Below are 25,270 nucleotides of genomic sequence, written 5' to 3'. Positions count from 1 at the left end.
AACATAAGAATTTTATAAAATGTAAAAATTTTCCCTTGCATGAAATAATAAATCAATCAGTATTTAAATTAAACACATAAAAAGCCAATAATATAATGGTTAGGTGTGCGTTTAATTTTTCTTGCCCCTTTCTCCTTTTTCAATTCCTCCAATATGTAATATAAAAAAAAAAATACAAAAGAAAACCACCACTATTTCACTTAATTAATTAAAAAATAAAATAGGTCATTATGTGATTCTTAGCTGGAAAAGAAAAGGAATAAATATGACAATATAAAAAATTGAAGAGTACCTCATTAATCGATTTTTTTTTTTACATCTAACTTATATTTGATTGGAGACAAATTAAATTAAAATATCCTCTAGTTTAATTTAACGCACTATTATTAAATCTAATATACTCAAACCATCAATTGCTAAAGGTCCACAATTGCTTTCCTTCAACTTGATTTTTTCTAATCGATTTAGGCTATGACCAAGGTAACATTAATGAGGTTTAGTCCCTTAGGCCTAGAATTATTAAATAATTGATTGAATATGTGATATTTATACGTGTTAGATTGTGAACGCATGAAATTTCGAGAAAGGGCAAAGCTCCAATAAAATAACTTGTATTTGGACTCTTCAAAGTTATGATTAATTGAAATTCGACTTGACTTAGACTCGCGTATATTGTTGAGTTAATTGCTTGTTGATTGATCTTCAAGCATGTCTAAACTAGATGATATGAATTGTATGCTTGAAATGCATGATTGAAACATTGGTGTATATATTATTTTAATGTGCTAGAGTACAGTGGTTTGGTTACTTAGGGATCCCAAGCAAAGCAATCTACGCAATTTCCGGGTTCAGTAGTAGGAAAGAAAGGGACCTCTCACTCAATTCAATAACATGTTCTAGGGCATCTTTTTCTAATAATAATATGTATATATATATATATATATATTACAACATTGACATGTATATACATAAAATTTATATTGAATCATACACCACATCGATACATATACATATATGCATTGAATATCAATGGTATATGAAAAGAGCTAGTCCTTTACAAGTCATGGCTATTGACATAAAGTAGTCCCTTAGCATGTATAAACCCTTTATTTACTGTTGTGTAAGTTCATGATGCATAAGTATTAAATGACTGGATAATTTGTTGGTGATATGGTTAATCTTGTGGTGACTATACTTGTTGATTGCGATTTGTGTATGTGTTAGAGTTTGATTTACTTGTTATTTAACTTGTTACTTGTTTCAAATTTGAGTAGATCTATACTGGACTTTTATTTTTATTGATTGTTACTTGTTTCAAATTTGAGTAGATCTATACTGGACTTTTATTTTTATTGATTGTATGTCATGTTAGATCATTTATATTTTCATGTATCGATAAATTATTGATACTATCTTGTACGATATAACATATCTACATCTTGATAATCGCTAAGTCAAATTAATAAATTTTAAAATCAAACCAAACCACTCAATAAATTTCAATTCTTGGGAAATTATTTAAGGGATGATTTAAGTCACTATTAAATTTAATTAATTACTACTATAAAACTAAGCTGATTTTGAATGTTTTATTTTTATTATTTATATATATAAAATTTTGAATTTTGATGATTTGGCCACTCAGGTGGAATAAAAATAAAAGAATATTGGTATTATCCGTTTTATGAACCATCGGAAAAATGGAAGCGGGAAATCTGCTTCGGTTAAACCAACCGCCGCATCGACTTGTCCATTCTCGTCGTTTCTCTCACAGTCGAACTATTACTCTTAATGTTCAGGTACTTTCTCAATTCCACATTAATAATTTATTCCATCTTCTATGAATGCGTTTAATTTGTAGGTTTCAGGGAGAAATTGGGTATAGAGGGATGAAGCCACGAAGGGATTGGATAGCTGATTGGGTATCTAATAATGATGATTTGGTTCGGAGTATGCCAATTTATGTGGGTGGATTGTCTTTATTGGCTGTTCTATTCAATCGTACTCTATCTGGTATTGCTCCAGTCGCTGATGCTAGCAGGTTAGCTACTTTATTTTACGCTGCATTTGCTGTTCTACGTCTTCAAACAACCATTAATTTTTCGTCTTTTACTTGAGTTTGGTGAACTTGAACTGCGGGTCTCCCGAGGTAGCAGTAAGGTTTGGGTACACTCTACCATCTCCAAACGTGGGTATGTCGTTGTAAATAAGGAGTAGTTTTAATTTTTCTCAAGTAATTCAAGAGGGCTGGTAATACTAAGGGCTCCTATGGTACAAGGGATAAGGATAACTTATCTGGGAATTAATTTTCTGTATGTTCTCGGGCCACAATATTAACTGTTTGCTTCCAACTTACACAGTTCTCAATCCAGAGCAGATTTATTGACACTTGGGTTGGCAGTCACCAACATCTTGAATGGTCTTGTTTGGCTTTCAATCCGACCAAAATCCATATCTGTGGTGAGGGCTGTATACACACTTGCTTTCTTTGTATCCAACTCTTTCTCCTCAGCTCCTTGTTTATTTCTCCTCCTGTAGATACACCATAAGATTAACTGATATGTTTAAGCCTTTTGTTTTCAGGTAAATCCTAACGGTGTGGAGTGCCAACGAATAGCTTCTCACCTACCAGATTTTGTTATTTCTGAGCTGCTATGGTATTGTATCTATAAGCTGGAACATTTTTTGAAATAGGTCTTTATAACTTGCTCATTTTTATACTTTAATATCACTTATAATATTAATTTGATATGTTTGTGCTATATGTACATATTACATAATTTATGTAATGAGTATGCATTGTACTCAAGGAACGACACTGATCATCTTTATCTTAGCGAAGAAAAATTCAGATTGAAGGTCACCTATATGTGAAAGTTCCGCTCCGTGATACTCCTTGCCAAGTCATAGGGAAGAGAGCTAGGTTCTAGAATCAAATGCTTATTGATTTAAATTGACCACTAGGTTCTATCATTTCTAAATAGTGAATGGTGTGTGAACTTTCCATTCATTAACACAATTGCAGCTTGTGTACTTTACAGCACTGATATATTAGACAACTCGTCCCGAAAAAGAATGTGTTAAATAAACCCTTCAACATACTTCTGTGCGCAGGGTCTTAGGTCCACACTTATATAATAACCAGTCATCAATTGAAAGCGGGGCAAGATGGTGCTGAAGTGCAATTGGTCTGAACCTTCCACTAGCAACTGTTCCAGTATGCAAATGATATCTAACCAAAAAAAACACTGTTTTATACATTTCCTGACACTTTTAGATGAGAAAACTTTGTAGCTTGGCCATCATGAATGTGACTTCTTGATGATTTAACATGTCTGTCTTGCTCTTTTGTCTATCCTCAGGGCATGGAATTCTCTATCAGATGTCACATGCTGCAGGTCTCTGGTCGTTGTTTATGATGGAAAATGTATCCTTCAAACTGGGTTTGCTGCTGCATCTTTATCTAATGGAAGTGATGCAGTAGCTGTGGACACTAATAAATTGATAGAAGGATCACTTTACCAAGGAGTTCTAAAATCTGCATCACGTAAGTGATTACTAACTTTTCTTTCGTTCTAGCTTTTAAGATATAGTTATATCTGTGTTTTCCATTAAGCAAGTGGGCAAATGAGATTATGAGCCCTGAGAGCATGTTTTGAAAGATTAAGACACCATTTAAATTTATCTTCAGACCCCAAGTTTAAATTACACATGCTTGATTGTCGATATTTCAGAGAGCTACTTGGCCAACTTATCTCTTTATCCTGGGAAGTCGGAGCTACCATTTCTTCCTTCAAATACACAGGTAGTACAAATTCCTGCTTTCTCCCCCTTTTTCCCAGTGGCTCAACACTCTGGCTTGTTTCACCCAAGTTTACAATATCAGTTGTGCTAAAAGATGTATACATACCTCTATAAACGCAAAATGAGCATTTCTCTCACCAAAATATGTTTTATCATTCAAGGTGTCTGCCCAATATACATCTATAGGATCTCTTCTATCATGGATTCTTCATATTGTCATGTTTATAGGTTGAAACTTTACCGGAAGGTTATTAATAACCATATTTCTTTACTAGGCAGTAATCTTGCAACCTTTAGGAGACAAAGGAATTGCCATAATTGGTGGTGATACAATCAGAGGATTTACATCTTCTGACCAGGTACCATTTATGTTGCGCTTATATAGTTACTGATATTCCCCTACCTTTGGATTTGCAAGCTTGAGGCCTATGTGATCATACTATCTACACTTTGGTGACATGAAGTACATAACACTTCCATGGTTGTATTTATACTGAGTGTGAGCTCTATTTACCGTGGTTGTCATTATACTGTGTGTGAGCTCTATTTACCGTGGCTGTCATTATGCTGTGTATGAGCTCTATTTGTTATCTAACTACTTGTTCAAATATCTATGAAGTTCACCCTTTATATTAGTATCCCCGTTTTCCATCTTCCAAACACACCTTTGCCTCATGTTTTTCTCCTTTATTTGACAGGCATGGATCACATTGATCGGAGAGAAGTTAGATGCTACACTGGCAAAAGTTATTTGACATTCATAGTGGCAGTGCAAGATGGATGTTTTAAGATATTCTAACAGCAGTATCATAAGTTCAAGTGTTTGCTATAATCATGTCTAAATTCAAAGTGATTTTCCTTCCTTTAGTTTATGTTGCACAGATGGCCCACGCTAATACATATGTATCATCTCTTGACTCTTATATTTGGACTCCCTCTCCAAAAGGAGGACTTGCAGTTTCAGCTTGTTTTTATTTTCTACTGACGTACACAGAAGTGTTCCCTACATCTTTTAGAGGCAACCTTTGGCTATTGTGAAATATATCATTTATTGGTTCATTTCATCACTTATGTAGGCACAAAGAGTGGTAATTTCTTTCCATGATTGTTTGCTTTGAAATGATTTCCCTGCGAGCTTTAGCTCTGCTGTCATGTTGATTGGTGAGTGGCTGAGATACTGTAGGAGGTAACTTTTTCATCTTTCTTGTGAGAAAATGAGGAAGATTATATCCAGAGAAAACCAATATGGCAATTTCATTCCTGGACCTCCCATCTCCAAAGGCATAGTTAATAGTTATCCCAGAGACAACAAATCGTCCTTGATCTAAATGGTAAATTGTTGTAATGCATTGAGTAATTCCTTGTATGCCTTGTGTGTATACAACTTCATGTTTTAATGCGATATATCATGCATATTATACTTGATGGCTCATTTGATTTTGTTCGTTGTGATTTTGATTAGATATGGTTTAGACGGAGTAATGTTATTTCAGGATTGAAAGGTAAGCAGTCAGATGTGATCTAGTTGGATCTGGCTCTGGGCAGAGTGATGTTGTTTCAACCTTGAATGGTTGGTTATTCATTGAAATATGGTTGGATATGGTTTCTGGTGGATATTTGAACCTCGCGTTTCCCCTATAGGTTATGCTATCTGACAGATTGAGCGAGTGTATACCAGTTATATTTGGTCGTTACATTAGATTGCATCATCTCCATTATTTCCGACTTACTGAAGTTGTTGAGTTTATTACTGGATTCTAGGATGGTTTGTGACCATTTGTTCATTGTTGATTTTTCATTCTATCTTTAATCTGTCAGACTTATTTGTATGCTCTTATTGAAACTGATATACAGTGAGTGTTGAAGTAAGCAGTTATAAGACCAACCCTGCAGCCACTTCAGTTAAGGGTCGGTCAATGATACTGCTGAGTACACATGTTTTCCGTACTCACTCTACACTTGCTTCAGTGCAGATTTTGTTTCGAGTACCAACAGTGAGTCAGTGATATCATTTTATTTTTTTTGATGACCTGAAAATTCAGAGTTAAATGTACATAAAATGTTCAGTAGAGTGGAAAGTAGTACACCCTCAAGGTGCTGGTATTAGCAAGTCCCAAATCAGAAGATTATGTCTCATCTGTATCTGAACTCTTTCTGTAGTTTCTAAGTTGTAGAGAATATTTACTTATTATGCAGGTATAAGTAATATAATGCATTAGCTTTGCCTGCAATATTTTTTCGTTTTATTTATATCATGATATTAACATTATCAAGTTTTAATGCATATATTAACATAGTTAATGACACTGTTACTCGTTTTCGCTGTATTTATGAAATATATTTTTATAAATAATTATTTTTAAAATTTTTTTATACCAATAACAATCACTTATACATTATTTTTATACCCTACCAAACAACCCATTAATGCAGTTGGATTTGTTTAATGTCTAACGTGTATATTGTTTACTTGTGATTCCAAAGAATCATTAATTAATGGGAGAAGTACTGAAAATCATGTGGGAAATTTTGAGTTCTCAAACTATTGATAACCTTAAAAACACTTTTTACTCACTTAATTAAAAGATTGTTTTAAGTATTTTTCTTAATAAATTCACATTTTTACAAGAGAATTTTGGAATGTATAGATTAAAGTAAGTACAACTAATCAAGTAAAAATATGTTTTTATGTAAAATTAAGATATATTTAAATACAATTAATCAAATAAAAGGATATTTTTAAAGTTATTAATAGTTAATGGCGAAACTAATAATTGGTACGAACTCGTGTTTTCAATAGTTTTTCTTTCTCAATTAATAATTAATGGAAAGAAGTTAAAAAGAAAAATAGTTTTTTAAAGGGACTCCGATTCTTTGGGGATTCAGTAAGCTGCTGCCTTCACTGTTACCGGTTACCTCACCAGTGCGGCAGTGCCGTTTCTCCACCTCTTCAGCTACAAATTGCAGTCGCGACATTCAACGATCAAGATGGCTTTATCAACTATTCGGACGGTTAATCATCTTCTTAAGCCTTTCACCGCCGCCATCTCAGCCACCCGTCGCCTATCGTCGGACTCCAACGCCACCATCAGTGTGGAAATCAGCAAACCGTACACCGCTCACAACATTGATCCTCCCTCATCAATCGTCGAAACCACACCTAATGAACTCATGACTTTCTTCGCAGACATGGTGGAGATGCGGCGTATGGAGATCGCTGCAGATTCGCTCTACAAAGCCAAACTAATCCGCGGATTCTGTCATCTCTATGACGGACAAGAAGCGGTTGCTATAGGCATGGAAGCTGCTATTACAAAAAAGGATTGTATCATTACGGCTTATAGAGATCACTGTATATTCCTTGCACGTGGTGGAGGATTAGTTGAGTCGTTTGCCGAGCTAATGGGGAGGAAAGATGGTTGTTCCAAAGGGAAAGGAGGCTCGATGCATTTCTACAAGAAGGATAGTGGATTTTATGGAGGTCATGGAATCGTAGGTGCTCAAGTTCCTCTTGGAATTGGAATTTCTTTTGCACAGAAATATAACAAAGAGGACCATGTTACTTTTGCTATGTATGGTGATGGTGCTGCTAATCAAGGACAGTTGTTTGAGGCTTTGAATATGGCTGCTTTATGGGATTTGCCTGCAATTCTAGTCTGCGAGAATAATCACTGTAAGAACCATACTACTGTTTTTTCCTGATTTTGTAAGTAGTATATACTATTAATGTATGTATGCTTTATATTCTGATGAATTTGTTGACATTATGTGGTGCAAATTTAGTACTGCAATAGCATTGATGTGTTCATGAAAAGAAAACAATATTGGTTCATGCAAATAAATTGTGGATAGCGCCTAGGATTATGCGTGATTGCTTTTGTTGATGCAGATGGAATGGGGACAGCAGAATGGAGGGCTGCAAAGAGTCCAGCCTATTACAAAAGAGGGGATTATGTTCCTGGTTTAAAGGTGATACTCAGTCACATCTTGTAAATACATTGTTATGATTTGTAGACATAATTTAGATGTTCCCAATTTTTACTTTATGTGCTAACCAAGTATTGGCGACTCACATTTTACATCAGATATCTAGATTGGGCAACTTCTCTTCAATTTGAAGCCTGGAAATGGCTGGAATATATGCTGTTAGATGAGAATTAAAATGTTGTGTTTGCAACTGTAATTTTTTTAATCATATCTTAAATATAAAATAGCATAGAAATCGTAGTGTTATCTTTGTTGTTACCATCAGTTTAAAATCTTATTTGGGGATTTCTAACTCCAGCTGTTCCAAGAGTCTCCGCTAGTTGAACCGTCACAATGGAATTTCTTAAACTCTGTAGTTGTTTTATTGTGTATATATTCATACTAATGCATGTATAACCGTTTAAAAATTACATTTATATATCCTTTTAGGTTATCAGTTTCAGCAAAATGCTTTAGAACTCTAGAGCAAAAAGTCTGTAGTGTTCTTACACCTCAACTAATCTACTTGGTACTTGTTATTACCTCCTACCTGCACAAGTACTTGGTCGCATTGTTCACCCATCTTAGATAGATAGAAAGACGTCATTTAGCGTTTTCTTTCCTCTGTTGAGATTTGAACCTTGCTCTCTCATTGCCCATTCAACTTCTGACGGTTAATCCACACCCTTGGGTTCTTAAATTGTGAAATTCATTTAACATTTATGTCAAAACCCATGAATGACAACTTTTAACAGTATAATTCTTATGCAGTTTTTCAGTTGTTACATTTCCATGGATAAGTGTCATAATATATTTGCATGTTTTGTCTAAGAAGAAATGATCTTTAAAACTTCAACTAAAAGCTATATTCTTTTCTGTATTTATTGGGTTTGCGGATGTTTCGCAAGGCTTACATCCCATTGGGGTCAAAGTGGAGTTGCATTTCGCTATTTAGTGGACAAGCAAGAGAGTATTTACTCTAGTTTTTATACTGCAATATTGCTTATTTCTTGTTTGCATCATAAACATTGGTCTTTTTTCCACCCACATCTTCAACATAGAAGGAAGAAACTAAAAAAAAATATGAAAAAGCTTTCTCCTACTGCAAATATAAAGACCCAATTAGATCATTCTAAGTGAGAATCGATACAGAAGTTGAGAAGAGAATGTAAGAGTATGCTAACAGTGCTCTTCATTGTATGTTTCAAAATAGGTTGATGGTATGGATGCTCTTGCTGTAAAACAAGCATGCAAATTTGCCAAGGATCATGTCCTCAAGAAAGGACCAATTGTAAGCACATATGTCTAAATTCCAGTATTGATATGCAGTTGCATTTCACACGTTCTTTAGTGATAATAGTGTGACGTGTATGTATGACATGGAAAGATGTTTTAAATACTAGATATTAGATACTCTTGGGGCTTCATAGATATTTCCACAAAGTTAACTGATGAGCTAGGTTGAGACAAGTAATATGAGATAATTGGCTTCCGTGACCGCATGAGAAGAATGTACATGAGATGCTAGACATTTCAAATCACATGGCTTAACAGTTGCGATATAGTATTCTTTTACATAAATCTAGTTTCTTGACATGATACTATTCTGTATTTTCTGATTCTTTATTTGGTCTTTCATGTTCATAGAGCCCTTCTTTTGGAGCACAAGCAAGTCCATCGGCTTGACAGAGATAATTCTTCTCTCTGCTCTCCTTTCTTCTTTAAGAGAAGTTTCTGAAAAAATGTGTATCACTATATTAATGCTAGCAGTTCTTTCTATATTGAAGGGAGGAACATAGCTGGAAGATATGAATGAGATGCTAGACGTTTCAAATCAGATGGCTTAACAGTCATTATATTTTATTCATTTCCATAAAACATCTAGTGTCTTGACATGATGCTATTCTGTGTTTTATGGTTGAGACAATACATGAGATGTTCCCCAGAGTAGGCTGATTTTGCCTTGATGAGCTTTAACTATGGAGTGGTCTACTGTACTACTTTGAACAGATATTAATACCTCCTAATAAGGTCAGATAAAGGAGAGTTGAAGGGGATGCTGTTGGAGGAGAGGTGGTGTATCAGAGTTAATGGGCAACATGTGGATTGGATTCGGGGAATGAACGAGAAGGGAGGGGAGAGCTAAAACTAACTTTTACTTTTGAAAATTTTTGGGAAGCCGAGAAAAAGGAAAAAATACATGTGAATCAGGGGTGTATGCGTGTTATACACAACCTTTATTAAAATGGAAAAGGGTCAAAATGCCTTTGAACTCTGCGAAATTGAACAAAAATGCTTGGAGTTAATAGTTTGGTCTAAAAATGCCCTTGCGGTCAATAGTTTGATCCAGAAATGCTCCCATCGCTAATAGTTTGGTCCAAAAATGCCCCTATTGTTACAAAGTGCATGGAATACCTCCCACAACCTCATCTACTCCTTGTCTAAGTCCGATTGCGGAGCATAAGCTTACTAATGATATTCAAAGTATGCCTCAAAGAGGATTGATTTTATTCTATAGAAAAACTGGAAGTTGGGGATTGTTGAAGGTGAGAAGAGGGATGAAATTACGAAGTAAAAACGAGGAAAGCAGGGTGGGTGGGTTATGGTGGAAGGTTTCATTAGAGGTTTTGAAGTTTTGTGATTTCCGACTATTCCTGTTTTAACCTTCTTTGCTTCTACTATGATGGGGTTTAATTTGTTATTTTTGTTTGTAGATGGTATAGGATGAAGAAGACTAGGGGTTAGGACCTCCCCTTTTTGGTTGTATGATTTTATTGTGTTATTCATTTTACCGTGATACATATCAAATTTTCAGTTGTTCATTTAACACTTCAGGAAGTGATTGAATTGTATGTGCGAGGTTTGCTGGATTCTGGTGTTCATGAGACACATTTAGGCCAATAAGAGGTATCTACATGGTCACCAGGATAGTTAAGGTGTCTAATTGGCAATTGGTGGTAATATTAAGAGCTATCTGTGTCTCTTACCAAAATTTTATTCCATAACCCGTCAGGAAGTGATTGTACTTCATGCGGGAGGTCTGCTGTATTCTGGTGCTCACATGACACACTTGTGCCAATAAGAGGTATCTACATGACCACCGGGATAGTTAAGGTGTCTAACTGGCAGTTGGTGTAACATTAAGGGCTCTCTGTGTATTTTCCCAAAATTTTATTTCATTTTTACTTGTGTCAGTGTTTGTTGAAGTTGTCGTAAATTCAATTTGTTTTTCCAATTTATTGATTTTATTCTTTCCATATCATGTTAATTTGATGTTTTCCCTTTTTGCGTGGTTCAGATTCTTGAAATGGACACCTACAGGTACCATGGTCACTCAATGTCTGATCCTGGAAGCACCTACCGTACACGTGACGAGATTAGTGGTGTTCGAGGGGTAAATATATTTTTTAAGACTCCCTGACCTATCTGATTGATAACTTAAGTATCCTGATATAGTTATCTTTCAACTTTACAGGAACGTGATCCTGTTGAAAGAATCAGGAATCTCATCTTAGACCATAATATAGCCACTGAGCAGGAGTTAAAGGTAAGTTTTCATGTCATAATGAAGATTGAAACCCGGAAAACCATATGTGCAACAATAGATTGATTATGTTGCTCTTGACCTATAAAATGCTGCTAAACTATCTTTTAACTATCTATTCTCCTGCCCAGGATATCGAGAAAGGAAAGAGGAAAGTGGTTGATGAAGCCATTGCTAAAGCAAAGGTGAGAAGAATGATGCCAGTTTTCTTTAATTCGTCATGATTCAAGAATAGTAGGCAATTGTTTTAAAGCATAATGGCTGGTTACTGATTGCTCATATTTATTTTCAGGAGAGCCCCATGCCTGATCCTTCTGATCTGTTTACTAATGTATATGTGAAAGGGTTTGGAGTTGAGGTGCGCAGTTGTTTTCATCCAGCATTTTACCTCTTTGTTATACTATACTAATAAAAGATACCTCAATTACTCGTTCAAGCCATTTAATTACTGAAATGGAAATAAAATACTTCAAGAATGCTAGAGAGCTTACAGCTGAAATAAAAATAAATAAATATATAATGTCTGCTAAGCTACCTCGATCTTCAAAGACGAATACAAAAAGAATGTCTGCAAAAGTAAAGCATACAAAAAGTAAAAGAAGTATTCAGTTCAAGTGTAAATTGGAATTATAGATAACCTTTGACGAGTCTATTCTCACAATCATGGGTCTGATATAAAGCCACATGTGATTAATTCTCAAAAATTGAATTAGAGATACGAGAGTGTGTTCAGTTATATAGGTATTCCACATTGGACATAAAAAGGTATCCAAAAGTTTGTAAATATGTTTTGGAGCATTTTAAAATGATGGTGGCTTTGTGGTTTTCCAGAAGCCATCAGATGATTTTTCTTTGTTTCAGAAGTCTTGTAATGATGGCTATAGTAGGTAGAATCTGTTCATTTTATTATTACTTTAGGCTCGGAGAAGTGACGTTGTACAGTAGAAAAGTGATTTGCTATGTTAAAACGAGTTTTAGATTATGATTATACAGATATGGCTGATAGCAAAGAAAGATAGTTCTATGAAAGATGGTCTTTTTGAGGACGATTATGTTGTGAGTGAATGAATCACTAGTTTCTGAATGTTTAAATGTCACGGATTGATAGGCGGGTATTCTTTTCAGGTCTTTGGAGCAGATAGGAAAGAACTCAGAGCCACACTTCCATAAGACAAAAAATAAAATTGCAATTTTGATTATGTTTTGTTTGGATGCTGAAGAGAGGAAAATAGATAACTGCAGGCAACAATAGTTCTGATGACAAAAGCTTGAGTTTCTTCTGATTGCTTGTAATATTGAACTGGTCCATCTTTATTTTAGGAAATGTATCTTTCTTAATGTTTTGTTTTGGCTCTTGCTGCTGATCTTGACCTGCGTTATTTTTACACGATTGCAGTTTCATATAGTAATAAAATTGAGCATTTCCAGCTTGAGCTGTTTTGGTACTTTTTAACATTATTACCTCAATTTTATCTCATGGTGAGTCTATAAATTTGTCGAAAGAGTTGATATTTGAGGGAATAGAAGTTAGCTAGTCTGCGTTAGTCATGTTTAGTTTCTGCTATAAATGCTTTCCAAAATTGTGTTCTAAGCCAAGGATTACTCTTTGCAGGTTTTGTTATTTTAGTGGTACCTTCCATGCATTGTTTAAGATATTCTCAACAGTTTTTTTACAATGCATTGGCTTCAAAGCAACCATTCCTCATCTCCATTTTTTTTCAAAACTTTTACAAAACCCTCTTTAATTATATAAAGAGGTCATGATCCACATCATTTTAGCATTAAGGGGTCACACAACACGAATAAGGAGATTTACTAGATTTTTCATTTGTGTTAATCAATGATGATATTGTCATTGGACATGTTTTTTTTCCCAAAAATCCTTATAGGATCCTCTATAATGACCTGAGAAACTATTTGTATAGTTTCACCATGATTCATGTCATTTGTTTAGCATTTAGAGATCACTCTGTAATAATTAGACGATTTTTTTCAGTTTTTTCATGTGTGAGTCAATAAATTTTTTGGTAATCGGTCATTTTTTTTTCAAAATCTTTACTGAATCCATTGTAATGACATGGGGAAAAATATGTACAACTTCATCATGATTCACACCATTTTTTTTAAAATTTAGCTTTAGGGTCACTCAATAGGAATTAGGCGATTTTGTTAATTTGTTAATATAGTATTTTAATTTTTTGATATACATATATATATGCAAATTAGTACTAGCATAAAACTAATTATGTAAACGTTAAAACTTTGACTATTATATCTCAATTGAAAAGTCTTTGCGAGTAATTAGTTAACCAAGTGAATTACTTGCAATTTCTTTTGAATATTTCTACATTTGTAAGGAGTTAATATTATATAATTGGGGGTGTTCATTAAAAAGTCAAAGCTATAATAACGAATTATCATTATCGACTTAGAGTATTACGAAAAAAATATGAAACCAACAAATTATTTTCTGCATTTTAATTTGTGTAATTTATTTTTCTACTTTTTAATGAGAGTCAAAAAAATAACATATTTTTATATTTCGTAATAATTTAACTTTAAATCAAATTAACTCATTAAATTAAAATAAATAGAACAATTTTTTTTTTCACCGTAAAAGAGGTAAGTTTGTAATAATTTTAGTGGGCCATGATATACATCAGTGTATTTCAACATTTGAAACGTTTCCAAATAATTTAAATACTACGCACCCCAGCTGATGCATATTATATGATCTTCAAAAAAAAATTAATCTGTAACTAGCCATCCATTAGGTGGACACTAAACCTTGTTTGGATGGTTGGTACTTGTGCGTTGTATTATATTATTGATTTAATCAATATTGTTTTCGTATGTTATTATTCGTCATAATTTTTATTTTTAGAGTCAAATTATAAAAACTTTGATTAATATTTTAAGATGTATTTTTTCATTATATTAATATGCAAAAAAATTATAATTTATAATACTTTTCATATAATTTTAGAATATTTAATTTTTTTGGTTAAAATATCGAACTAATGTGATCTAATTTACCTTTAAAAATTAGTCAAATTGACTTTCGTTTAGCGCAATATGACAAACAATTCTGGACGGAGGGAGTATGATATTTGTTTTGATTGTTACTTAAATTATATTGTATCTTTTAAATTATCATAGTATGTAACAATGACTTTTATCTTAATATTTTTTCTTATTTTGTCTTTATTTATTATTTAATAATTATATATTCATTTTTATTATATCTTTTCATAGTAGTTCTATATGTACCTTGTTTTTTATTTTGTAGATTTATCGTTTAAGTTATAGTTGTGTGATATTATCTAAAGATGACGAACGATATAATTTTTTCAAATACAATTCGTTAAAACAATACAGTACAATATAATATAACACAATACGATATATAATCAAACCGCAAATAACAGCCATCCAAACGAAGTGTTAATATTTCCAATATGTAAGCTGTCTCGAGACACTCAGACATAAAAGTTAAGAGGCATTTCTGCTCTCTTTATTTCATTTTGCAGCTTGGAGTAAGGAAGAATTTGAACAAGAAAGAAAATGGGAAACAAACAAGAACAAGAAGAGTTGTTACTGAACCACTCAAAAAATTCAAGAAAGGGTGGTCTAATAACTATGCCTTTCATCATAGGTGTGTATGTCTTTCTAATTCTCACTCTCTCTTTTTTTTGTATCTTGTTTACTTTTGTTGTTTGAACTTGTTTTTGTTTTGTTGTAGTGAATGAATCATGTGAGAAATTGGCAAGTTATGGATTGCTCCCAAACATGATAATCTACTTAACAACATTTTATCATATGGAAGCTGCTTCTGCTTCAGTCTTGATTGCATTATGGACAGCACTTTCAAATGGCTTAGGTCTTTTTGGGGCCTTTCTTTCTGATTCTTACTTGGGAAGGTTTAGGGCTGTTGCTATTGGAACCATCTCCAGTCTAATTGTAAGTTTAAGTTCACCTAATTTTTATTTCTTGATTTCAATTTGTTCTGTTTAGCTTACCACTGAGCACAAAATTTCCTACATTATTAAAAGGGGAAAAGTTACAAATAATGTTAACAAATAATGGCATGGATGAGCGTTTTCTCAAATGGAAATGACATAGATGAGACAACAGTTAGTAGTTTGTCCCGTAATTGTTAACTTATCTTTGCTTACCAACTCATTTGCTTCACTGTGCAGCACCATTTGCCTACCAAGTTTTGTTTTGGGATGGCTATAGTTGCTTTGTGAATTACTTGTTCCCGCTATGGATATTGTTAAGCTCAGAAACTCTGTAGACTGTATACTTCAATCTCTCTTCTGTTATACGTTGCTGATAGCCCACAGGCCTGGGTACATTATCCGTTAGGAAATGAGAAATGAAATAAGCACAACTGACATTTTTATCCCAAGTTCTTATACTTGCTCACTTACTCATCAGTGAGGAATTCAAGATTATACGGCTTATTCATGTTTTCATCTTTAGAACTTGTTTAGTTGTAGAGGCTTATTCCTTTTTATCTCAACAGGGAACGTGTATTCTTTGGCTCACCACAATAATGCCACAACTCCGGCCTTTACCTTGCGGTCAGCATCAACATGTTTGTGATGGAACAACAGCAGCCCAACTTGCTATACTTTTGTGTTCTTTTGGGCTTATGTCCATTGGTACTGGTTTTAACAGACCTTGTTCCATAGCATTTGGTGCTGACCAATTGGAGAACAAAGAAAATCCAGATAACGAAAGGCTTATAGATAGCTATTTCAACTGGTATTATGCCAGTGTAGGAGTTTCACTTGTTCTTGCAGTTACTGTAATTGTTTATATCCAAGACCATTTTGGTTGGCAAATTGGGTTTGGTGTCCCTGCTTTGCTCATGCTTATATCTGTTTCCATTTTCTTGATCGGATCTCCTCTTTATATCAAAGCAAAAGCTAGAGGGAGTTTGTTCACTGGATTGTTTCAAGTAGCAGTGGCAGCCTTCAGAAAAAGACATATCAATGTTGAGTCGAATTATATTGCTGACTGCTACTATAAAGAACCTGAATCGAACCTCCTCGAACCATCTGCCGACTTCAGGTATAGGTGCCTCCATCTTTTCTTCAATGGTATAGACATCTTCAACATCCATTCATGCACTTACTATCTTGCCATACTAATTTGTTATACTGTATTACATGATGAACTTGTGTGATGCGTTTAGTTAATTAAGCAAATCATTAGTGTGTTGAAGGGTTTTCATTTACCCATCTCATACTTGTTTGACGTATATTAAAGGAAATGAAGAGTTTGTGAAAATAGCTACTTGATTTGGGTATATTTGGTACAATTTTTCCATGTTTGGTTGGTCGAAATTTAGAAAACATTTTTTTTCCTAAAAAAACAATATCCTTAAAAATAAGGAAAATGACTTTCCCAGTGGAAGTAAGAAAAACAAGTTCCTTAGTGACATTCCTCTTTGATTGTCTCCTCCCACTCTTCCACACCCATACCGCACCCCACAGTGTTTGTCTAGATTATGTACAAATATTTTTAATGTGAAAACATTTCTCTTCACACCTAACACACTCGAATTGTTAGTTATCTGTCAATTACTTTAGCTAAAAATATGTTTTCAGTATCGTACTGCTAGTAATGGGCATATACTCATTGTATATTATAGGTGTTTGAATAGAGCTTGCATAATTGAAGATCCTCGCATGGAATTGAAACCAGATGGAGAAGTTTCAGATCCATGGAATCTCTGTTGTGTGGAACAAGTGGAATTAATGAAGTGTTTTCTTAGAGTTCTTCCCATGTGGTCCACCTGTCTGATCCTTCTTGTGGCGGTAGGTCAGACATTCTCGATATTTCAAATGATGACCATGGATAGACACATATTCTCTCTGTTTGAAATTCCAGCAGGATCATTTGGCATAATTAGCCTTATTGCTTGGACACTCTGGGTTGCTCTTTACGATCGTGCTTTGGTGCCTTTGCTGTCGAGGTATACTGGACATCCCACAGGACTAAGTCCAGTTTCTAGAATGGGGATTAGCTTAATTCTAGGCTGCATGGCTACTGCACTTCAAGCAATAACAGAAACCATACGACGCAATAAGGCAATCAATGCAGGGTTTGAGGATGACCCCAATGCTGTATTAAACATGTCCTGGATGTGGCTCGTGCCACAGTTTGCCTTATATGGGGTGGCTGAGGCTTTTAATGTAGTTGGACAGATTGAGTTCATATACAGTTTATTTCCGAAAAGTATGTCCAGCTTTGCATCAGCTATGTACACATTTGGCCTGGCTATTGCCAGCTTAATTAGCAGTGTCTTGGTGAGCATGGTGGATAAGGTTACCTCAGCTGGAGGCAACACAAGCTGGCTCGCGAGCAACATAAATAGAGGTCACCTAGATTACTTCTATTGGCTACTTACTTTCTTAAGTTTCATTAACTTGCTCTATTTTATGGCCATTTATCGGTTTACTGAGCATCATCATGATGGTAGGAGCAGCTTATATCATGAGGCAGAAGAGTGAGTGTAGCCTTTTACATGGTGTTTCATTGTAACTTGTAATAATGTAGTAAATCTTGAAAACACTAGTATTCCTCATGTAACCTTTAATATTTTGCTTATTTAAATGGTTACCTTATGAATTAGTTCAAAAAATCAATTTGGATGGACCATATGTTGCCTCCCATTATTCCTCATCTGTTCCTTTCCATTGTTCAGTACTTGTATTTTTCAGTGTATGGTCCTTATTTTACCATCTCTAATATCTTCTTGTGACACATGTGCTGTATATATCTTTGGTTCACCTGTCTCTTTCTATTCTTTGAACTATAAAGTGTTGCTAAAAACAATTCACTTTCTTGATATTATTGTTTGCTTTGTCATTAAGCTCCAGTGGCGGACCAAAACTTTCACGAAGGGTGAAAAAAATTGTTGCTTCTAGTGAGATTTTGAATACATAGCACTTAGGGCTCTTTCAAGGCATCTAACAGTGTCCACAATATATTATTTAATCATTTTATGTATTATTTTACTTATATATATATATGATATTGTTTTTTTGACGAAACCCTCACTATAGGGTAGCTACGCCCCTGTTAAGCCCCTTTATAACACATTAAATAGTAGGTTAAATGTTGCATTCATTTTGTTGCAACTTTTCAACTTTATCTGCTTTGAAGGAATCGAGGAAAAAATAAATAATTTTGCCATTAAAAAAGAGGACTTAGAAGTAAGAAAAAAAGATGGTACAACTCTGGTACATGTATAAGAATTTTAAGCAATCCAACTTTAGCACACGTTGGTTATAGAATTTGAGATCTCAATTTCAAATTTTCGTTTCAAATTGACATACTCCCTCTCTATTATTTTTGATACATTTATTAAAAAAAAAAATAATTAGCATAATGAATTTATTAGTTTAATTAATAAAATTTCAAAATCAATTTACTTATTGAAGAGATTATGCTTTTTTTAAAAAATTAACTCTTTAAACAAATTAAGAGTATAATAGGTAATAAAAATATTGTCATTTCTTGATTTCTCAAAATTGGACAAGTAAAAAGGGTCGAAGTAATACATAACACATGCATCCTATGTGACATAATATATGTTGGATACAAATTGTCTATTTGTTCAATTTTGTAGAAATTTGAATATTTGTGCACATGAAAGTAAATATGAAATGAGATGTAATTAAAAGGGTATATCTATGTATTTTCAATATCAAATCTCAAAAGAAAATTTAAAAAATGGAATTCAAGCTTCAAAATGTGATTTTTTAGCAGTTTGCAGAAGAGCCGGAAACTGATACATTATTTTTAGCAGTAAAAAACACAGCACATGGGCATGCATTGACTGCTTGCCATTGTCCTAATCTTATTTATGACTTTATGAACTCAACTTCACATGCTTGTCTCACACCAATATTGTTCAGTTGAAACTTCAGTTGTTTAAAATTGAACAAGGTATGACATTTATCTTCTTTTATTACTTGTAAATGTTTATTTCTGATTCATATAATCGATCCTAACTTGCTTGAGATTCGGATATAGTAGTTGTAACAAAATTGTTCTGTTTGTCCTTAATCATTGTGAATCATAGTGAGTTGTCATTTTGATTCTTTTGTTATGTTATGATGAATGAACAGATGGATGAGTTAGGTCCTACATTAGAAGTATCAGTTTCATTTGGAAAGTATGAGAATGATGCACTTTCTTGGGAAAAATGGTCATCTTTTTCACCAAACAAGTATCTTGAAGAAGTTGATAAGTGTAAAACATCTGGATCAGTAGCTCAGAAGAAGGCCTATTTTGAAGCACACTACAAGAAGATTGCTGCTCAGAAAATGGAGCAAGTTGAATCTTTAGACGAACCCCATATACAAGATCGTAATGAAAGCACACAAGTTTTCGAAACACATGGTGTAGAGGAAACGACAAGAGCTGATGTGAATAATAGTGATTCTGTTGATATGAAGGTGAATAGCTTGTTGGTTCCTATAGATAAGGAAGGGGAAATCTTGGAAACAGGTGACAATGGAGAAGTTCCCAATCTCGAAAAACACGAAAGTTGTGAAATAGGATCACAAGATAATCATAAAGAGATATCACAAGTAGATAATGAAGCAAAAATCTCCTCCGCAAAGAAAAGTAAAACCCCTAAATCAAATCTGAAGAATACAGCTCGAAAGGTGAAATTTTTATGCATTTCTGTCTATTGGTGTTAAAATTGTTTGTTGATCGAGGACATGACCTTAGATACGAGGGTTAGGAGGTTGTGAATTAGGGTAGAGAGTTAGTTGGTAATTGAGCGTTCTCTTGCTTTCCTGCAGGATAGAATTGGTGGTAGTACTTGGACCTTCTTTCTTACTAGTGGTATTAGAACTATTCTTGTAGTTTCTTGTTCATCTATTCCAATTATCACCTGTGTCTTTTGTGCTTCGGTTATCCCATTATTTTGTTGTCATTACTGTTATTTTCTCGGTGCTTCGGTTGAGCTCCTTTTATTCATCTTATTATTTGGTATTCTCTCTGTTCAGGTTGGCTTTCCTGTTATCAATTGTTTGTTGTTCATGTTCAGGTACATCCAACTACAGAGGACAGAATATCAGCTGGAACAAAGAAGAAGCTTGCATCACCTGTGACAAAATCTTCAAGAATTTCCACTCCAACGTCAGAACCAACACCAGCTTCCAAGGTCATTTCTTCATCTCAAACATCCGTGAAGAAGGTGAATGGGGTGTCATGTCAAAGAATCAGCAATTCTCCTGTTGCACAAAGCAATAAATTACTTTCGAGATCACTCATTTCACCATCTCAATCCTCGATAAAAAAGTTGAACAGTGCAACATTGCAAAGGAGCAAAAATTCTTCCACACTAGAGAACAAGAGGATAGCTCCCACATCATTGCACATGTCTCTCAGTCTAGGTCCACCAAATTCTACAGCTTCTACTAATACAATGAGAAAATCTTTGATCATGGATAGAATGGGGGACAAGGACATTGTCAAGCGAGCGTTTAAGGCATTCCAAAGCAGTTTCAACCAAGGGAAACCCGAATTAGATACGAGATATAGTGGATCAAAGAAGGTTGGTTCGAATAGATTAACTCTGAAAAAATTCTCTTGTCTATGCATATCTATCTCCATTTTATTGGCTTTGTAGTGGATATATCCCATCACTAATTGTGTGGCCTGTGGTCCATGTTCGGTCAGGTATTGCCTAAAGGATCAGAGAAAAAGATTTCAGCTTCTCCAACTCCTAAAAAGGAGGTTGAAAGGTAACATCAATTGCCTTCTTTCAACTCCAAATGTATGCAACACATTAGTTTCTATGACTTCTTACCTATAAGGTTTTGGTATCCTATGCATTAAAATTCTATAAATGGATCATAAAAACTGAGCATTAGTCGTGCAGTTCATAAAAGTTGCCCGAGGATTTGTTACTACGTTTGGTTTTGAAAGTTCTGTATATTTAGAAGGAAATCTCACAGTACAATTGAGTAGGCCAATGCCTCTCTTATGCAGATGATATACTTGTCTCGAAGGTAAGAAAATCATCTTCCAGAGAGGCTCTTCCTGATCGTATCGGCGACTTGATCCAGCGAGCTAATATAGTGAACTTAGAGATCCTTGGCCACAACCTTTTCTAGAACAAAATGGAAGTCCAACTCAATGTGTTCTATCGTGGCATTGAACACCAGTTAGCTGTGAGATAGGTTGCTGAAATGTTGTCACACCAAAGTCTGGGAGCTTGAGGTAAGACAAAACCAATCTCCTGAAATAGGCGTTGTCGCCATGAAATTTCGGCAGTTAAAGCAGCTAGAGCGACAATTTTCTGCTTCTTGGACCTCCGGGAAACTAAGTTATGACCGAGAAATGGTGCTCCCATGTTGAGAGAGCTGTCTGTCCAGCAATAATAGGAGTGGCAATAGGCTTGGTACCTTCTATGATTTCTTGAAGAAGTAGATCACAAATATACCAGGAAATAGTGAAGACTGCCAAGGTCTATAAGCACAAAATCTGTAGAATAATGTGCAACCAGATCGTGAATGAATTCGTGAGAGTTTCCTGTATCGTCTAGATATACCAGAGCAAAGATAACATGGGAACCATACTTATTTACAAACAGGGAGGAATCTGAGTTGGATGCACTGAAACCAAGCTCCATGAAGGCAGTACTTAGGTGTTCAGCTCGTAGAGTCCGTTTAAGGTCATACAAAGCTTTGTCTTCATTGAGGTTGCCATGTGGAAAGGCTGTCTTGTCATCTAATTGTCAAAGAGACCAGCCTCTTGATAATGCAATACTGAGGCTGTTTTGATTAGTTTTATGTTTGGCTGTGGACAGTTATTTGATTTGGCACTGTATGATGAACTGTATCTGGCACAGAAATCTTGATTTCCTTTTTCATTTATGTCAGTGCATACAGATGATAAGCATGGTTTGATTTGATATAGTCTTCTTCCGCGTTCTGATTTGTGTTATCTCTCAAAACATGCAAGTAATATTTTTGATTCAATGATAGATTAAGGAAGACATCAGATGCGGTTATCACTCAAAAATGCCAATCAGGGACTAGATCAAACTCTCTGTCATCACGGTAAGATCTCTGATACTCTTTTCTGAATAGTGCACTCTATTCATTTCTGCCTATTTGTAGAAATAATAAACGTATGGATACATGCTTTCGCCTAGTTATCGCCAGCTTCATTCTTGTCAAATCCCACTATAATCTGAGATATTCACATTTTTTGAGAAGTAAACTTTTAATATGGTTGGTTTGGACTTTGAAGTAGGGCACCTAAAGATGCTGTTAAAGAGAGGAAAAAGGTGAATACTCTCAGACCTGCTGGCATGAGTATCGATAGATCAATTGATAAATTGAAGGAGGTATTAATGAAATCCAAACTTTGTTTTGCATCCTTCTTTTTCTTGCTTCTAGTTAGTTCACATAGTTTCTGTTCCAGTCAGTCTTATTTTACATTTTCCCTCTGTTCCAAATTTTAACATAATATGCAAGAATACTTCTCTTACAAACATATACTTATCTGTATAGGCCACGCCTCAGGCCTTTCTATCATCTGTTATGCCTAAGCTTCTGGGAGAGTCCTTTTCGTTATCTATTTGTTAAGTTCAATGTATCATTTTAACTTTGCAGGATATCATCAAAGGTAAGATTCACCGTGCTGGATCAAATAGGTGAAGTTAAAACATTAGCAGGATACCTTGGTAGATAATATGTTGAGTTAAACTTGCATGTAGAAGAAGAAACATCTGAAGAATTTACTGTGTCTTTAGGCAAGAGCAAGACGAATCGTGTTTTCGTACTTCTGGTGTATTTGCACTCTGCTGGACTCCTGAATTGGATGTCTTGTTCTCTTAAATTGAATAAGGTATAGCATTAGAATTTAGATTATAGTTTAAAGTACAAAAGAAGTGTGTGTGAAAAGTACAGTATTGAGTTTTGGGAATGCAGATGACTTAAAACTTGTTGTATAATGCAATCTTTTCATATTGAGATAGTTAAGACATTTTCATCATATGCTACTTTTCTTTCATGTCCTCCATAAAAAGAAAAAAACAAGTACTTTTGAAAGGCAAACCATTTGTTTACCCATAACTACTACTTGTTTGCTCTCATTTTATAACATATTCCAAATAATTTGGGGTATTTTTTTAGTAGACTCTACTTTGCATGGAAATAAGATCCCATTATTAAATATTGATCACCCAAAAAATAATACCACATTCTTTATTTGGCTGATATAAGGCTATAAGCTAATCTACATATTAATTCAAAACGATAAATAAAATATATTAGAGAATTTTAAATTATATATAACTGTTTTGTTCTTATTTATTACCATATATAATAAAATCTTCAAACGTAAAACTGAAATGAAATGGTGAAGTGGATCAGATTATTCATCCCATCCGTACAGCAAAATTGATCTACTAATTGTACAATCTCTTTGGAATATATAGTTTTGTGCAAAAAATAATAACAACTAGACTCCAAGTTGTTGTGTAATATAAAAATGTAATGACCTACACTCTTATCTTGACACCTCAATGTAGAACATCTATGTTATGCAAATAAATTTGATTTACAATGGAGAAAAATTAAGAGAAAACTTACAAGACAACTTAAAGAGGAAAGAAAGAATTTGAATATTTAAGATACAATTAGAAGTGATTAAAAAAAACTATGAAAGAATTTAAGTGTATGCACTAGCCAATAACAAAACAATGTGTGCTTGACTTAAAACATTTATATTATAAAACAAGACATTTATCATATATTATTATAAGCATGAAGCTCAAAACTTAAAAGTTGAATTACCATTTTGCCCCTCTAATAAATTAAAACTTATATAATTTATATATATATATATATAATCTTCTTATTCTCATTTCATAATCTTGACCTTTCAAATTTCTAACATAAATGTAAATAAAAATAAAAATGAGTAATTATTAAAAAATTAAAGTAGATTCATGTATCTTTAAAATTAAATTTCATCTCTATCTTTTTTATATTTATTTTAACAATAATTCATATGACTTTTCATGTTTCCATAATTTTGTTCTATAAATTTAACTTTTTCAAGAAGAACTTTTATTTACACTCCTACAATTCTTGTATGTAGGAACTCTAAACATGTGAAATAATGTCACAATTTGAGGTGAAAGTTGTGAGATTCCCTTATGCAGTTACGAGAATAGATAAGAATTCAATTACTGAAGCATCGGAGCTTGATGTGTTAGTTTTATACTTATTTGTAGTAAGAATTATAATAAGACTTTTTTGTCTCCCTTCATATAATAGAATTCTTGTTTTATTAGCAAGTTGCTCTAAATTCGTATTTGTATTTGGTATGCTCAAATGTTCAGTTTCACTATAGAGACAAACAAAATGAAATGCCTAATTATCTTGCTCATGTGTACCTTTTTTTTTCTTTTCTCCGTACTTATAATTTTTACATATACATTAATTTTCATCTTTTAGAATGAATGTGATAAAATAGGATGTTTACTCTTTTCTTTTCTTTTTATGGAAAAAAAGGTGAAACATATAATATTAGATTAATGGTGGATAAGTTATGTATGACAGAATTAAATTTTATATAAAAATAAGTAGTTATTCATAAATATCCTGATTTTTAAAATATAAATGATAAAAACTTTTTACATCTTAGTTTTAAATATTTTTAGTTAACTAATTAGTTTAAAGTGTTTGTGGATAAAAATTTAATACAATACTTAAAAGACATTCATTAAAAAAGTTGAAAGGTTTTGTTTTCCTTCACTCAAAGTTAATCTTACACTATCTAGCATTATTCTACCAATAAAATGGAACTATCAAGAAATTTAATTTAGATAGTTGTTATTTTTTCTTTTAGCTTTTGCAAACTTATTTTTTGAATTACAAACAAAGTTTATTTTATTAATTTTCA

At 33.7% G+C, this 25,270-nt stretch overlaps 4 protein-coding genes across 9 annotated transcripts; all 4 read left to right on the top strand.

The window, feature by feature from the left end:
• Positions 1–1,633: 1,633 nt before the first annotated feature.
• On the top strand, positions 1,634–4,863 carry LOC107018415 (protein COFACTOR ASSEMBLY OF COMPLEX C SUBUNIT B CCB4, chloroplastic). 3 transcript variants are annotated; one of them, XR_003578027.1, is made up of 8 exons: positions 1,634–1,799; positions 1,869–2,041; positions 2,361–2,460; positions 2,584–2,657; positions 3,363–3,547; positions 3,735–3,805; positions 4,084–4,163; positions 4,503–4,531. XR_003578027.1 is itself a non-coding variant. In XM_015218890.2 (8 exons), exons 1-8 carry the CDS (start codon positions 1,701–1,703, stop codon positions 4,557–4,559), a joined length of 843 nt encoding a protein of 280 aa, XP_015074376.1. In that variant the 5' UTR covers positions 1,635–1,700; the 3' UTR covers positions 4,560–4,863. The 3 variants fall into 3 exon arrangements, 2 of the variants coding, with proteins under 2 accessions (XP_015074376.1, XP_015074377.1); XM_015218890.2 differs by having other exon boundaries at positions 1,635–1,799; positions 4,080–4,163; positions 4,503–4,863; XM_015218891.2 differs by having other exon boundaries at positions 1,671–1,799; positions 1,862–2,041; positions 4,080–4,163; positions 4,503–4,863.
• A 1,778-nt stretch (positions 4,864–6,641) lies between these two features.
• Positions 6,642–12,747, top strand: LOC107018164 (pyruvate dehydrogenase E1 component subunit alpha, mitochondrial-like). Its single transcript, XM_015218568.1, has 8 exons — positions 6,642–7,477; positions 7,694–7,773; positions 8,984–9,061; positions 11,069–11,164; positions 11,246–11,317; positions 11,446–11,499; positions 11,607–11,672; positions 12,440–12,747. Exons 1-8 carry the CDS (start codon positions 6,793–6,795, stop codon positions 12,482–12,484), a joined length of 1,176 nt encoding a protein of 391 aa, XP_015074054.1. The 5' UTR covers positions 6,642–6,792; the 3' UTR covers positions 12,485–12,747.
• Positions 12,748–14,753: 2,006 nt separating this feature from the next.
• LOC107018238 (protein NRT1/ PTR FAMILY 1.2-like) lies at positions 14,754–18,010 on the top strand. Its single transcript, XM_015218662.2, has 4 exons — positions 14,754–14,969; positions 15,057–15,274; positions 15,843–16,393; positions 16,977–18,010. Exons 1-4 carry the CDS (start codon positions 14,879–14,881, stop codon positions 17,836–17,838), a joined length of 1,722 nt encoding a protein of 573 aa, XP_015074148.1. The 5' UTR covers positions 14,754–14,878; the 3' UTR covers positions 17,839–18,010.
• A 1,052-nt stretch (positions 18,011–19,062) lies between these two features.
• On the top strand, positions 19,063–23,355 carry LOC107018077 (protein WVD2-like 7). Of its 4 annotated transcripts, none has more exons than XM_015218443.2 (7): positions 19,063–19,279; positions 19,462–20,004; positions 20,394–20,903; positions 21,029–21,093; positions 22,339–22,413; positions 22,607–22,703; positions 22,972–23,355. In XM_015218443.2, exons 2-7 carry the CDS (start codon positions 19,462–19,464, stop codon positions 23,014–23,016), a joined length of 1,335 nt encoding a protein of 444 aa, XP_015073929.1. In that variant the 5' UTR covers positions 19,063–19,279; the 3' UTR covers positions 23,017–23,355. The 4 variants fall into 4 exon arrangements, with proteins under 4 accessions (XP_015073929.1, XP_015073931.1, XP_015073930.1 ...); XM_015218444.2 differs by having other exon boundaries at positions 19,065–19,279; positions 22,610–22,703; positions 22,972–23,312; XM_015218442.2 differs by lacking the exon at positions 19,063–19,279 and having other exon boundaries at positions 19,306–20,004.
• The last annotated feature ends 1,915 nt before the right edge of the window (positions 23,356–25,270 follow it).

The sequence above is a fragment of the Solanum pennellii genome, chromosome 4 (genome assembly GCF_001406875.1).
Source record: "Solanum pennellii chromosome 4, SPENNV200".
In the NCBI taxonomy this organism is placed as follows: domain Eukaryota; kingdom Viridiplantae; phylum Streptophyta; class Magnoliopsida; order Solanales; family Solanaceae; genus Solanum; species Solanum pennellii.
This window is presented reverse-complemented; position numbering and strand designations above follow the sequence as displayed.